This window comes from Aotus nancymaae, unplaced genomic scaffold (assembly GCF_030222135.1).
Source record: "Aotus nancymaae isolate 86718 unplaced genomic scaffold, 86718_ANA_hifiasm-v0.15.2.pri h1tg000057l, whole genome shotgun sequence".
Taxonomy (NCBI): domain Eukaryota; kingdom Metazoa; phylum Chordata; class Mammalia; order Primates; family Aotidae; genus Aotus; species Aotus nancymaae.
This window is the reverse complement of record NW_026988471.1, coordinates 45,793,095-45,809,122: the sequence shown is the minus strand read 5'-3', so window position 1 is coordinate 45,809,122 and position 16,028 is coordinate 45,793,095. Positions and strand designations below refer to the sequence as shown.

Sequence of the window (16,028 nt, the reverse complement as noted above, 5' to 3'; positions counted from 1 at the left end):
AGTAGCATTCAGTCACCTGAGATTGAGCAATAACAGGTCTGCGATGCCCTTTTATTTAAAAAAATAATTAAAAATATATTATGATAGAACATTACAATGAAATGCTATGAAGTTACTTACAGTGATGTAGAAGTGTATTGAAAAATGACTCATGAAATACTAACTTTTTTAAAAAAGCAGATTACAGTGCTCGCTTCGGCAGCACATATACTAAAATTGGAATGATACAGAGAAGATCAGCATGGCCCCTGCGCAAGGATGACACGCAAATTCATGAAGCGTTCCATAAAAAAAGAAAAAAGAAAAAAGTAGATTACAAAATGTGACTGTATGAACTTACATTTAGTTTTTAAAGCACATATAAGCATACAGGGAAAAAAGACTAGAAGGATATACCTCAAATGATCATCATTCCTAAGTCTCTTTCCTCAAATACAAAACAGAATTACTCACAATGCCTAGCTCAGAGTGTAGCCATGATCATTAAATTAGATGAAATATTATAAAGAGTAAAAAGTATGCTGGCCAGGCGTGGTGGCTCACGCCTGTAATACCAGCGCTTTGGGAGGCTGAGGTGGGCGGATCACCTGAGGTAAGGAGTTCAAGACCAGCCTGACCAACATGGAGAAACCCCATCTCTACTAAAAATACAAAACTAGCTGGGCATGGTGGTGCATGCCTGTAATTCCAGCTACTCTGGAGGCTGAGGCAGAAGAATCGCTTGAACCAGAGAGGCAGAGGTTATAGTGAGCCAAGATCATATCACTGCACTCCAGCCTGGGCAAGAAGAGTGAAACTCTGCCCAAAAAAACCAGTATGCTCTTAGAAAATATTTTCAAGTGATGCTCACAATAACCTCTTACGTAGGGGTCTAACCCTTCTCCAGAGTTACAAATGAAAAATCTAGGTCGGGGAGGTGGCTCACGTCTGTAATCCCAGAACTTTGGGAGGCTGAGGCAAACAGATCACTTGAAGTCAGGAGTTCAAGACCAGCTTGGCTAACATGGTGAAACCCTGTCCCTACTAAAAATATAAAAAATTTGGTGGGCGTGGCGTGGTATGCACCTGTAATCTCAGCTACTTGGGAGGCTGAGGCATGAGAATTGCTTGAACCACTGCAGAGGTTGCAGTGAGCTGAGATTGCATCACTGCACTCCAGCCTGGGCTACAGAGCAAGACTGTCTCAGAAAAAAAAAGAAAGAAAGAAAGAAAAATCAAATCCAGGGAAAACAGATTAATTCCAAGATCCCTGAGCTAAAAGCACCAGTGTCAACTAGATCCAGGTCTCTGGCTGGACAAGGCCTGATCCCCTGGCAGCCTGCTCCTCCTCCTCCATCTGGAAGCCAGCCTCTCTCGCCTGGGGCTGGGACAGCAGTGCCACAAGGACTGAGCTCCTGTCCATGTGCAGCCACAGCCCACATCCCTTAGAGAGGGAAGCCAAAATCAACAGTGAATTCCTACCATACCAGGGCTAAAAACACAAAAACCAAGTATGCTATCATATCCTGTCCTGGGAGCAGCCTAGTGTTCTTTCTTTTATTTTTAAAAGTTTTAATCAGCCACACAATTCCAGGTGTCAGCAGAATAGCCTGGGATTGCACTGTCTGAAAGAGAACAGAAAAAAAAGAAGTCTACCTTCAAGGGGTGGGGAGAAGAGAATCTGTGGATCATAATCCTTCTGGCTGCTGAGGGTATTTCACCTTTTGACTTTGCACAGCAGCGTCACAACCCAGCATGTCACTGCAGTACACAGTTCATGTGCACCAGGGTCAGGGCACCAGGACCTCCCTGGCACTGGGTGTGAGGCAGAGGAGAACACAAGCCAGCCAGGTTGACATTGGGGGCAGGACCAGTTCTCAAGAGGCCGGCAGTCCATCTGTGGAGCCACAATGAACCTTAAATTAGGCACCAATGCCTAAGATCCGCCAAGCTCAAGGTAGAATGAATGGCTGCAGAAATGGGGTTACTAGCACGCTGAGCTAGTGCCAGAGAAATGGAAGGGACTGAGGCCTGAGGGGAGGAGAGGGAAGTGTCTACCATCAAACGCCGCCTGAGGTAGACAATAGCATAGGAGCTTGCAGAGGCTGAACCGGCTAAGGCTGGAGATGTCCAAAGAGCAGGCCCTGAAACACCCTGGATGCCAATCAAAGCCAGGCAATAACCCTTAGGGATCAGACCAACAAAGTGGATGATTTGTTACCCTGGATCCACAAAGGCTTCATCCTAGTCTAGGGCCCAGATCCCTCAGCTCCAGACCCTAGAGAAGATTGCCCCAGACAGCGTGCTGACCCATAGGTGAGCCTGATTTGAGGGAGAACAGGCTGTGCTGCACCTCACGGTGTGGTGACCTGCAACCAAAGTTCTAGAACACCAGCCAAGAGAGACACCCTGAGCCTTACTGCGGGCTCTCCGCTCTGGGCCCTCTCATGGGGCCCACCTGGCCCTTATGCTCATTCCCAATCCCTCCCACATGCACCTCCTCTCAGCTCCAACAAGTGTGATTACACTGCACCTCCAAAAGAGCCACCTCCCCTGGTTTCCCCTGGGGCTTCCCTTTGGACTTCCCTTGCTGGAAGGCACCTCTTCCACTGGACTGTAGGTGATTCATCCTCAAGTTCAGGCTCACCACCCAGCTCACCTGTGAAGGCTCCACAACTAGCTGGATCTCACCTCCCTTTGCAAGAGTGCTGCAATCAAACAATCACTCCTTGGGCATCAGGGACAAGCCGGAACACTGGAGTCAGAGAGAGCGGAGTCCACATCCTGACCCTGCCATTACTGGTGTAACCTGAGGTGAATCATTTCTGCCCGCGCTCTGGGGCTCTGCCTCCGCACCTTTCACCTACTTTCGTAACCGCACTCTGGTCTTCCTTTGAGGAACTATTCCTACATCTCAGTCCACAAGACTCAAGTGAGGGAAATCCCACCCCTGGCACCAGCCCAGTAACCTCAGTGCTGGGTACCACAATAGGCTCCAGGGTGGGCATGAGACCAAGCTAGGTCCATGAGAAGCTTCCCCAGGCACTCTCCTTCTGAGATTGTGGGTGCCATGCTGTAAGAACCATGTATACCTGGAGTTGCTGAGGAAGACCTCAACAGACCTCGCTGAGCCCAGATCCAGCTATGCCTGATGCCATGCTGCTCCAGCAACCTTCTAGTTACAAGGGCCCATAAATATCCAGTCCTTCCTCCTTTTTGTTGCTACTTTTCCAACTAGTTGGAGTTGCAGTTTTGTCATTACAACCATAAGGTTGATTATACAGAAACTGATCCCCAGAAGCATGTGTCCGAGGGGACAATTCCTGAAATACAGGATTGGCTTGGCTGAGGTCAGGTGAGGCAGTGAGGACTTCACCATCTCCCAGCTGAGAAACTGGAATTCCAGCTATACAGCAGCAGCACCACCAGCTGGAATGCAGCCTATTTTGTCTTGAGGTGAGACCTTGGACATGTGGTAGAACACTTCAGGATACTGGCCTATGCCGGATGCTTCTTGGGGCCCATGCTAAGTCCTACAAAAATAAGTCTTATAAGCATCACTCCTGGCAGTCCCTCTGAATAAGAAAGCATTGTCTGTATAAAACAATACAAGACAGCTGAGTGTTAAGTCAGATAACAGGAGTTGGAAATTCTCTGTCCTTGCTGAAGGCAGTGCATGCCAGAGGAGACAGGGGACCAGACTCTATTAGGAGACAAGGCTGGAAAGGTGTGAATCCCTCCCTATGCAAACCTCACATGGACCCCCTGCTGCAGTTCTCACTGCACTGCTGGAAAGCCAGGGCATGTGCCCCACAGCCCATTGCTTACCCATTACACTAGGGCTGAGGGGGGCTGGGGGTCAGGCGGCTGAGAGTACCCCTGAGGCCTGTTGCTGAGCGACAGAGCCTCGAGGCCTGGATCTACATCTATGGACTTTCAGTCAACACAAGCTTTGGCTCTAGGTTCTCACCATGAAGATGATGCAATGCTAATTTGCCAAAGACTTATTACTACGGAGTTTTAGGGAGCTGTAGAGCCAGACCCCAAACCTGGCAAACAAACCCTTGCACTCTTCAACCCATAAGGTAGGTTCAAGTGTTCTACTCCCATCAGGGGCTGGGCTGCCCAGAAGCAGCAGCCCAGAGGGCACTCTTCACAAATGCCCCTTTCTGGTGGCCAAAGGGCCAAGAGTCAAGGCAGAGCTTCCCATGGGACAGAACTGGGGACAGCCATATGGCTGAGAGAACACGGCCAGGCAGGAAGTCTGCCATACTGCCTCAGCAAGCCATGGCAGGAGCAGCAGACCAGCCACTCTGGCGTCTTCCTCCCAAGTAGCTGATTCTCCTGGAGCTGCATCCCTCCAGGAGCAGGCTTTGCTCACCTGCTTGCCACTCCCTCAAGGGAAGCAACCCTAACTGTTCATCTTGGCATTTCCAGCAGGTGCTTGCTGAATCAACTGCTGACAAATTTTACTTCCTCCTGTGGGAGGTGGGCCAGGAGCCTTGGGAGACACAATTGCAGGAGGTCAGATGCTTGGCTGAAGGAACATACAGATCCCTAACTGGAGAGAAAGGACATGCATGCTGGGCTGAGGTCCAAGTGAGCTGGGAAGAGGGAGACGATGCTGCAGGCTGAACAACCAAGGGAAGCCCCTGGCACCTGAACTGTGTTGGGGGAGAAAGTAAGGACACAGCTATGCGCAGAGTGAAGAAAAAAGGCAAAGACAATGTCCCAAGAAGAAGTGAAGGAAAGAACTTAAGAACTTCATAGATTATATTGGACACGAGGAGCAGACCTTATTACACTGACAGGTGGGGATTCAGCAAAGGAGAGAGGGAGATTGGTTGAGGGTACAAAAGGAATGACCACCTGTACTCAAGAGGCTTGGAATTCAAAGGAAAGCAGGGCTCACAGCCATGAGCACATGGCATCAAACACAGAAGGTTCTGCCAAGGGGTGGGTAGCACTGCAGACAGGCCATCCTAGAAGGGCCTTGAAACCAAAGCATTCTAGATTATTTTTGGTTTTTTGAGACAGAGTCTTGTTCTGTCACCCAGGCTAGAGTGCAGTGGTTTGATTTCGGCTCACAGTAACCTCCACCTCCCAGGTTCAAGTGATTCTCCTGTCCCAGCCTCCCAGGTAGCTGGGATTACAGGCACGTGCCACCATGCCCAGCTAATTTTTTGTACCTTTTTTTTTTTTTTAAAGTAGAGACAGGATTTCACCATGTTGGCCAGGCTGGTCTTGAACTCCTGACCTCAAGTGATCCTCCTGCCTCGGCCTCCCAAAGTGCTGGGATTACAGGCATGAGCTGCTGTGCCCAGCCTAGAGTAAATAGATGATGTTCTCTCTTCACCAAACAAGGACGGTAATGGAGCTGTTTCGTCTGAATATATATCTGTCACCTGCACCTGGAAACATTTCCTTTCCAGGGCCTTCCCCTGATCTGACATGATTGGTCAGGGATCAGTGGTCTAGCAGAAGTTACAAGGGGGCCATGGCAGGGCCTGGGGAATGGGGTAGGAGAGGGGTGGGCTTCCATTCTAGACCAAGATGACTGATGTTAGGTTGAAATATAAAAGCAAATGTTCTGAATAACTCATCCACAGACACCACATCCACAATGGCCCTGGGAAAGCAAATGCCAGAAAATGGTTGCAGGGCTGTAGCCTCTACTCAAGCCAGGGCTGAAGGAGTCCTAGAGAGGAGAAAGTCCTCATCTATGTGACCCATCTTGGAGGCAACTGTAATTTGCCTCCCAGCACCTTCGGGTGGACTCCTCTGTTACAGGCGGGACACAAGCTTTAGAGACATCCATCTGGCCAAATGCTACTTACAGGCTGCGTGAACTTCCTCAGCTTCTTCATCCTTAAAATGGGCATAACAACCACCTCCCATGTACAGAGTAGAGATGAAGGTTAACCATCAGCCAACAACTATTTATTAAATGAGTGTTTCCAGGGCAGTGTCTCACCAACGGGAATGTTGTAAGGTATAGATTCTGATTCAGTGGGTTTGGGGAGGGGCCCTGCAAGCTCCTGGGTGGTGCACATGTGATCATCCCACCTCCCCCCATCCCCCTGTATGCACACGCATCAGAGACATACATCAGAGGCTCAGCTTCCAGAGGGAGAGGTCTGTACCCCACATTTTCTGGGAACGCCACTAAATGTCAAGTATACCAGAGGAGCTCAGGAAATTGGTACTTGGGAAATGAAGAACCAAACAGGGGATTCTGACAGGCAGGGGAGGGGCCTTCAGCTCTGCCCAGGCCCCACAGGTGACCTGGGAGCAGCTGGCCACAGGACAGGGCATTACTGAGCAACAGGTCAACATGACAGCTTCTCTGCAGCCAGGAGCAGCTGAAGGCAGGACTGGGGAGGAGGTGCTTCTTCTTCCAGAGTCAGAGCCCCCAGCAGGACCCAGCCCACCTCCTAGGTGCCACCAAGAGACTCTAAAACCCAGTCGTCTACTCCTGGCTGGACCCAGTCAGTCTGAGCACATGTGTGACTCAAATGTTAGGGGACTAGGAGTGCTGGTGGATGGGCACAGACCACTCAGACATGAAAACGACAGGTCTTCCCATGAAGGTGTCTTACGTTTCTATCTTAGTGGGAAACGTGGTTTTTCTATTGTTTCTAAACAAACATGACAGACAATAATTGTTTTCCCCTCAGAGAAGGCGGAGGTCATGTACTCCCCCACACCTTATATACACAAATATGTATGTGATGTCTCTGCACTCTGGCTAATGAAAACCCAAGACTGCTGCAAACTGCCCCTTCACTGAGGCTCCCGGGTTGATGTCTAACGTCTCCCCGGGAATCAGAAATCATCTTCAGATGTAACATACAAATGCACATTTCAGAGGAATGCTGGGCCTTTGTGAGTGACACCTCACAGGGTCACAGTGCAAGTCCCTCTGCTCTGATAGGGAAAGAGGGTGAGGGGAATGTGTTTTTATGCCTTTTGAGGGTGGGGGTAAAGAGACCCAGAGCCTGCTCCTGACTCCCCCAAAAAGAACAGCAGCTCCATGTTAGAACCACTCCACGCTGGGGCCCTCACAGAGTCTCTCAGCCTGGCCAGCTCAGGCTCCCCTGTGACACACAGGCCCTGCCCTTCTCCTCCAGCCAGGTGTGCCAGAGACCCAGACTCCCGATCCCACTACAGAGTACCAAACAAAACCACAGAGCAGACTGCTGTGAAAAATGGCCAGTCAAGCCGTGGCCTAATACCCTGGCCAGGAGTGCTGAGTGTGGGTCAGTCAGGCTGCTGCAGGCAGCACAGCGTCAAATGGAGCCTAAGACCAAGAGGCTGCCTGGGAAGGAGGATTCTAATACAAAACACACACTAACTGATGTCCTGGGTAAACTGCTTCATTTTTGTCACCTCAGTTTCCTCAACTGTACCATGAGGGCTAGGCCTGGATCACTTGATTCCTTTCATCCTAGGATTCTCAGCAACAGTATCAAAAGCTCTGGCGGCCTGGGTTCAAATCCTGCCTCTGCCACTTCCTGTGAGACCTCCCATGAGTCACCTCACTTCTTCCAACCTTAACTCCTCATCCATGACACAGAATGAGGGGAACACCACCTCAAAGTTACTGTGGGGACTCAACGAGGGCCTACCTGGTATGGAGGGGAGCTGAATAAATATCAGCATTCTGTGAACTCTGTGGCCCCTGCTGCCACTACCCTCATGCTCATAGATGGAGTCAGGACCAATGACCAGTGTCCTCAGCTGCTGGAGGGTGTGGCATCTACTCTATGCATGGGGAGAGAGTATCCCCTAAACTCAGGCAGATCAACATCGTGCACACCCTGTGGCCACGTGCATGGTCTCAAGCACACGCAGGGTCAGGCAAACCTCAGCATGCCAGGCAGCAGGCATGGTCACTGCAGCAGAACAGGGAGGAGGACAGGCAGAGAGGCAGGCAAGGGGGAGGCCACGTGCAGTCACTGGGGAACAAGAGCCAGCACAGCCCACCACCGAGCAGCCTGAGCCGGCAGGGCCCAGCTCCTTACCTCCCCTGCAGGACCTCTGACCACCAGGACTGTGTTCCCCCAAGAAGCTGGAGGCATGCTGGAAAGAGGAGAGAGCAGGAGACAGGGGGCAATCTGTCCTGAGCCAGGCTCAGGAGAAAGTCCCAGAAAGGAAGCCCAAGGAAGGGGGTTCTGCTTAGGGCGTCCATGGCTGAAGGGGTTTCTAAGAGACCCGAAAGACCCAAATGACAAATGCAGATCACTCCCAAGACTGGCCTGTGCCAGAGGCGCAGAGCAGGGGATGAGAGAGCAAAGGGAGAAGACCACTCATAGACCAGGCCATCCCACACAGGAACCTGCTCTCCAGCCGCTGGCACTGGGTTCACCTACAGTGACCATCTTGCCAGGTTTCTTGGCATGGTGTGAACCCAACGGAAAAGGGATCCAAGGATCTGGGGTGGGCGAACCCCCTCAGGAAGTCCCACCACCCAGAGTCAAGGAGGGTGTGCCCTCCACAGATGTCACAGTTCACTCCTCCTGGGACTCAGAGGGGACAGGGGAAACAGTGTGTTGCAGGGGCCTTGGAAGACTCATATTCCAAGGCCAGTATCAGAGCATGGAGGTTCTCATCCTGGCTCCACAATGAATCTGGATAACTTTGGGCAAATTATCCTCTCTAGGCCTCAGTTTCCCCACATATAAGATGGAGAGAATGTCCCTATGTATAATAGAAGATGTCACATACTCTACAAATGCCAGGCACCAAATCCCCGCTGAGCCACAGGCAACTTTTCTAGACTTTCCTCTGGGGGTTGGTTTGTGCTGCACTAGGAAGACGATCAAACATCCAAGATTCCTGACAGCAGGCTGAGCAGAGGGGCTCTTGCAGCTGGAGATCCAGGGAAGGAGGAGCCTGAAGCACAAAGTTTGGGGTAGGTCGACTTTAACACTGAACACATTTGGGGTCCAGTTAAATGGCACAATTTCCCCAGCTGGGTTGTCCACAGTCCCCTCATGAAATTCCTAAGTCACTGACCCATGACCCCTAAATCCCCTCCAGAGCACACCTTGCCCCTGGAAGGCTGAGAGCACCTCCAGAAACTGGTTCTGACCTGTTCATCCTGGGTCTCAGCCCCTGCTCCCTGGGCCACTCATGGCAGGTGTTCAACAAATACGTGAGGAGTGGCAGACTCCTATAGCGTCCAGCACCTGCTCTGGGGCCAGCGCCAATCAGCAGAGCCAGCCTGCCAGTGAGAGGTCATACTTTGTAAGCCTTTCTCAACCTGGCTACACAACTCCACTGATGCCTCTTGGTCATGGTAACCCTGGGAGGGCAGGTATTACAACTGTGTCTTCAAGACAAGTAAACTGAGGCCAAAGAAGGTAAAGAGGTGATTGCCCAAGGGCACACAGTAAGGTAATCATTGTTGACAGAGCCAGGGTGAGAATCGGAGTCTCCTAACGTCCCCAACCAGGCACCAGGCAATGTCAGCATGGCTGGTTGCCACCAGCGTCCACCTTGGACACCAGTGCCTGGGCATGGGCACTACCAGGGGTGAAGAATCTGGACATGAACCCAGCAGGGCCCTGGGAGCCAGAGTGCAATGAGCTACACACAGTGTTGGAAGCCCAAGCCGGCGCCCACAGCTACCTTTGATGACAAAAGCCTCCGACAGCAGCCGCATCTGATACAGGGGCTTGTTCTCCATGGATATGTCATCAATCCCGGCGCGTGCGTACATGCTGATAGCATCTCGGTATGAGCCCTCCACGTAATGCAGTTTGCCCAGGATCAGCATGGCCTCACACATGTACTGTGGCTGAAAGGACAAGGACATGTTAGCCGTGCCTGCCCCAAAGGTACCTTGGGGTGAACACCCCCCACCGAACCTTGACCCTGCTTGCCTTAGACCCTGCTCAGAACTCCCCTCCTCCTCTGGGAACAGCTCCCCTCTCTCACCTGCAGTCTGTAGCCTACACCGTGGCTCTCTCTTTTTTTTTTTTTTCAGGGGAAAGCGCGAACGCAGTTCCCCACTACCACAAATTATGCAGTCGAGTTTCCCACATTTGAGGAAATCGCAGGGGTCAGCACATCTGGAGTGCAATGGATAAGCCTCGCACTGGGAAAACTACCTTCATGATCATGGTATCTCCCCTGCCAGGTAAGTATTACACTGTGGCTCTCAATGAAATTCTCATATGGCCGGGCGCAGTGGCTCACGCCTGTAATCCCAGCACTTTGGGAGGCCGAGGCAGGTGGATCACGAGGTCAAGAGATCGAGACCATCCTGTTCAACATGGTGAAACCCTGCCTCTACTAAAAATACAAAAAATTAGCTGGGCATGGGGGCGCGTGCCTGTAATCCCAGCTACTCAGGAGGCTGAGGCAGAATTGCCTGAACCCAGGAGGCGGAGGTTGCGGTGAGCCGAGATCACGCCATTGCACTCCAGCCTGCGTAACAAGAGCGAAACTCCGTCTCAAAAAAAAAAAAGAAATTCTCATATGAGTCTGTAATTGTTTCATCTGTGTGCGTTTTACACCCCCAACAGGACTCCAGAGACCTTGCACACTGGGCCCTATCTTCCCTCTCCTGAAGCCCCCCAAGGACTGCAGCCCAGGGGTGCACTCAGAAGCTCAGGTATTTTATTCTGAACACAAGTGGGGAGTCAGAGATGGAGCTAAGTTTTGTGGCGTCCCAGGCTTATCATTTTGGGGGTCCTCTTGTGTACCTGTATATGCAAATCATAATTAGGTGAAAGGCCTCAGAAACAGCCTGTGGGGACCCTGAAGCTTATGCCTCCCCTCACAGTGGCAGAGGGACAGATTGAGGAGGAGAGGGCCTGCTGTGTCATCATCCTCTTCCTATCAGAAATCAGTCAAAGTGCAGAATTACGGAGGCCAAAAGTGGTTGAATTTAAGCCTGTTTTCTTTTCCCTCCTTTCTTAAAAGCTGCTTATATCTCAATCTCCACCCCACAGAGGAACTCTCAGGGCCAACAAATACCTGAGGAGTGGCAGACTGATCAGCCCCGATCACCCCTACTCTGGCTTGGGCTCCTGTGCTGCTGCCTGAGGGAGGCTGAGCTGGCCCTGGGCTGTGCCACCCTGGTGCATGAGTTCTGACCTTGGACATGGGCCCAGTTCCCCTTGTGACCTCCCACCTCTTCAGGCCATTTGCTCTTGCCCCTTGCCTTTGTTCCTGTGCTCAGCTGGTCCACAGTGCCTATGGGCCAGGCCCTCCTGCTACCAACCTGTCCATAAAGCTCCCCGGAGATGCAGCTCTGGTCCCACCCCTGGCCTCTGTCACTGGCAGGAAGGTGCTGCCTCTGTCTCCCTGCAGTGGGGTAAGAGTTTGGGGTCCTGGTGACCCCAGGGTGAGCCTCCAGCACTCCCTACCATCTTCTGCCCTCTCAGAAGCCAAGAGAAATGGAGCATGGCACAGCCAGACTCCAGGGAATCCAAATTTTCCTTCCCTACTGGTCCTTCTGGTTTTTGTGAATCCATATTCCTCTTTTGCCTTTGCTTCCTCAGGTCCCCTTCCCCCCGGCCTAACCAGATCCTCTTCCATCTTTGGGGGCCTTGCTCAGGCCCACCTTCTCCTGAAAGCCTCCCTGACTACCAGGGAGCTCCCTTCAACTGAACTCCTGCAATGCCTCTACCAAGTTGTCCCACTCAGCCTCTGCATGCCTGACCTGCTCTATTAATTAACTCTCCAAAGCTGAATCTTTTGAGGGGATTTGCTAGGCTCCTCAGATAGGCCACCCACTCCCTGGGCCAGGGCCACAGATTACACATCCCAGAAGTATGTGGCCCACAGTACTTCCAAGCTGGGCAGTGACTCTGCGTTCCCTGCACTGGTCTCAAGCCACGAGCTCATTTCCTCCCTGCTCAGGCTGTGTCTTCCTCGTGGGTGAGGGAGAGATAATAACATCTACTCCTCACCGCCTATCACAGCAATGCTGAGAGCATTAATAGGGCAAAGTCCAGAAAAGAGCTTTGAACTTTTCTTTGGAAAAGAGCAAGATAAATACAGGGTATGAGTAATTATCATTATCCTGCACATGGAGACAAGGGCAGCAAGGCACAGAAGGACACATTTCAGGCATGCTGTTGGGGTGTGGCTAGCGGTGGTTCCCAAAGGACCAGTGGCAGTTTACAGCAGAGTTTCCACCAAGCTGGGGAAAAATTAGACAATGCAGGGCATGTTTTATAAAGCTATATTTACACTATTTAAAAAGATGCTCAGCCAGGCAGGATGGTTCAGGCCTGTAATCTTAGCACTTTGGGAGGCCGAGGCGGGCAGATCCTCCCTAAGGTCAGGAGTTTGAGATCAGCCTGGACAACATAATGAAACCCAGTCTCTACATAAAATAAAAAAATTAGCCAGGTGTGGTGGTGGGTGCTTGTAATCCCAGCTACTCAGGAGGCTGAGGCAGAAGAATCCCTTGAACCCAGGAGGCGGAGGTTGCAGTGAGCCGAGAACACACCACTGCACTCCAGCCTGGGTGACAGAGCGAGACTCCATCTCAAAAAAAGGAAAAGAAAAAAAAGCTTTTAGTTCTGAAAGAATATCCACCTTGCCCTTCAATGCTAAGCTGTTTTTTCTGTCATGGCACAGTGAAAGCAGAAGATGGCATTGTTTTGCTGCTATTTTTTGCTTTTTTAATGTCCTTACTTGGCAGCATTAAAAGTCTGCTGCACTCTGTGGGACCCTTGCATTTGAATGTGAAATGTTCTTGGTCTGTCAGTCCAATACTCAGGGAATGAACCCCTAGCCCAGCGGGAAGGTGCCACGCGGGAGGTCGCTTAACCAGGGGAATAGGCCCTCTGCTATATTCCTTTTGTGCCTCACTGTCCCTGTCAATAGAAAGGGAAAAAGGACTTCATGGAGATACCCAAGTATGAGAAAAGAACGGATGAGGAAATACTTCACAGACTAACATGGGAACTATAAAAGTGGGGGTGGGATCATCATCCTTCATACGAATCCAACTTTCTCAGTCATTATTTTATTTTCACCCCAAGCACTAAGAAGTGAGAGACAGCATTAGAACGTGGGCTGTAGACACCAAAAGCCTGGCTGTAGAGTGTGATCACCTTTCTTGGGTCTCAGAAATGGGGCTTGGCAGGGCACAGTGTAATTCCAACACTTTGGGAGGCTAAGGCAAGAGGATCGTTTGAAACCCGGAATCTGAGACCAGTCTGAGCAACATAGTGAGAACCCTGTCTCTACAAAAAAATTGAAAAAAAAAAGAAAGAAAAAGAAAAAGAAATGGGCTAATAGTAAAAATAACATTGCAGAGGGTTCCTTGGAGGCCTCCATGGGAAGGTGCAAGGCCTCAACCTAGTGGAGAACAGAGCTTACTTAGGACAAGTGGCTTGTTTTCACTGATCTCCGCAAAACTGAGCTGTACAGGGTTTTAGAGATCACCAAGAGGAGGGGGTTTCAAGCTTCCCCAAGGAGAGGCCTCAGGACCCACCTATCCCAGCTCTCCTTCTCACTCAGCAGAGCTACTTGGATGCACAGGAATCCACCTGAGACTGCATCAGCTGCCAAGAAAGGTCACCCCAACTACAACCTGATCTTTGGGGGTGACATAGAGAATACACCAACAATGGCCGGGTGTGGTGGCTCACTCCTGTAATCCTAGCACTTTGGGAGGCAGAGGTGAGTAGATTGCTTGAGCTCAGGAGTTTAAGAACAACCTGAACAATGTGACGAGAAAAAATTTACAAAAAAATTTAAAAATTAGCTGGGTGTGGTGGTGCGTACCTATAGTCCCAGCTACTCAGGAGGCTGAAGCAGGATGATCACTTGAGCCCAGAAGGTCAGGGCTGCAGTGAGCCATGTTCACACCACTGCACTCCAGGCTGGGTGACAGAGTGAGACCCTGTCTCAAAAAAAAGATTCCCACAAATGACATTTAATATGTTATTTTACAGATCAACATAAAGTTTTTGGCTCTGGGCCAGGCGCGGTGGCTCATGCCTATAATCCTAGCACTTTGGGAGGTCAAGGCGGGTGGATCACCTGAGGTCAGGAGTTCAAGACCAGTCTGGCCAACATGGTGAAACCCCGTCTCTATAAAAAATAAATAAAAAAAAAAATAAAAAGTTTTTGGCTCTGGCATGGATAACAGTAAATTTCTCCACATTATTGGTGCCTATGTATGTCTTTGTTTAACAAAATATGGTAAAATTTGTATTTAATAAATGGGATTTGGTAGATAAAATAGTTATCACAACAATACATGCAGTTACTATTCAGCCAATACAAAGAATGAGACAATATTGGCATGAAGAAAACTCTAAATAAAAGTTCTTAGTAAAAAATATATGTCCTACAACTCTATGAAAAGAAAACTCTATGTGTGTATGTATGTTTGTAAATGCACAAAGAAAGGCATAGGAGATGCACATCAAATACTGACCAGTGCTCAACTCTGAGGATGGGTGTGGGCATAAGAGTTCGGGTGGAAAATAACTTTTTTTTTTTAAAGATGGAGTTTCATGCTAGTTGTCCAGGCTGGAGTGCAATGGCACAATCTCGGCTGGCTGCAACCTCTGCCTTCTGGGTTCAAGCAATTCTCCTGCCTCAACCTCCTGTGTAGCTGGGGCTACAGACGTGCGCCACCATCCCTGGCTAATTTTTGTATTTTTAATAGAGATAGGGTTTTACCATGTTGGCCATGCTAGTCTCAAACTCCTAAGCTCAGGTGATCCAACTGCCTTGGTCTCCCAAAGTGCTGGGATTACAGGTATAAGCCATGGCGCCAGGCCAAACTTTTAAGACAGGACTCACTCACTCCGTCACTGAGGCTGGAGTGCAGTGGCACAAACACAGCTCACTGCAGCCTCAACTTGCTGGGCTCAAGTGACCCTACAGTCTCAGCCTCTTGGGTAGCCAGGACCACAGGTGTAAGCCACCACGCCTGGCTAATTTAAAAAATTTTTCATAGAGATAGGGTCTCACCATGTTGCCCAGTCTGATCTCAAACTTATGGCTCAAGTAATCCTCCAGCCTCACCTTCCCAAAGTGCTAAGACTATATAGGCATGAGCCATAGGCCAGCCAGGACTTTTATTTATCATTTAAATTGCTTAATTGTTGACTGGATTTTTTATAATAAGCCTGAATCACGTTTATTTTAAAAACAATTTTTAAATATTTAATTTGATATTTAATTATTAATTTAATATTTTTTAAATGAAAAGAAGTCTTGGTGGGAAAAGTTTGAATCCCACCAATCTGGTCCAAGTGTTTTGATCAGCAGATGAGAAACTGGAAGGTCTGTGGGGTCAAGGGATGTGCTCAGGGTCAAGCAGCTATTTTAACCCAATACAAAACTCCTAGTGCTGCAATACCTGTCAAGAAGCCTAAAAGCAATAACCTTAAACTTCTAGTACATATTCCCCTCTCCCTGCACCCTTTCCTTTCCCTCCCTTACAGACCAAGCCCTGCATATCCAGGCCTGGTGTTCCAGTCCACTCCTACTAGCCCCAAAGTACCTTTACAACCTAACTGCCCATCAGTCCCTTCTGCTCCTGCTAACCAACTTTAATGAGATTCTTCATAAGAGGAACCCTGAGGTTACACACTGCTTCCTTAGCTTGAAATGCTCAGCCATATCTCTACGTCCCCCAACCTTGTCTAGATCCAGCCCCAGAAGGATCCAGTTCAGAGTCTGCTCTTTGCTTTACCCCAAAGAACATCCCTCTCAGACTTGCTTCCTCATGGATGCCATTCCTATCACGGTCCACCTTGGAGGAAGGCTATTTATTTGCTAATAGGACTTATCTTACCAAGAGACCTGGTAGATTTGTCTTGATTGCTCTAAGACATGCTAGATTTGTCTTGATTGCCCTCAGAGTGCACAACACAATGCCTTGCACACAGTACGTTGGAATAAAAGGTTTAAGGAAGTGAATATATTACTTCAGAATATCTCTTGAAAAATCAGGTGGGCGCAGTGCCTCATGTCTGTAATCCCAACACTTTGGGAGGCTGAAGCAGGAGGATTGCTTGAGCCCAGGAATTGGAGATCAGCCTGGGTAACACATTGAAAGA

The 16,028-nt window shown here is 49.7% G+C and overlaps 1 protein-coding gene and 2 non-coding genes across 9 annotated transcripts in view; 1 reads left to right on the top strand and 2 right to left on the bottom strand.

Moving 5' to 3' along the window:
* Positions 1 to 16,028, bottom strand: part of TTC7A (tetratricopeptide repeat domain 7A) — a 158,602-nt gene that overhangs the window by 107,130 nt on the left and 35,444 nt on the right. For 5 of the 7 annotated variants that reach the window (XM_064364054.1, XM_012473734.3, XM_064364052.1 and 2 more), the window contains one exon: positions 9,613 to 9,781. In XM_064364054.1, coding sequence (XP_064220124.1) covers positions 9,613 to 9,781 — 169 coding nt within the window. Of the gene's footprint in view, positions 1 to 8,003; positions 8,062 to 9,612; positions 9,782 to 16,028 lie in introns of those variants that run through there. The other 2 variants (XM_012473737.2, XM_012473741.2) reach the window with 2 other exon arrangements.
* On the top strand, positions 187 to 293 carry LOC135269749 (U6 spliceosomal RNA). The gene has a single exon (XR_010338013.1). It is a non-coding gene; the product is annotated as a U6 spliceosomal RNA (small nuclear RNA).
* On the bottom strand, positions 9,968 to 10,131 carry LOC135269853 (U1 spliceosomal RNA). Its single transcript, XR_010338100.1, has one exon. It is a non-coding gene; the product is annotated as a U1 spliceosomal RNA (small nuclear RNA).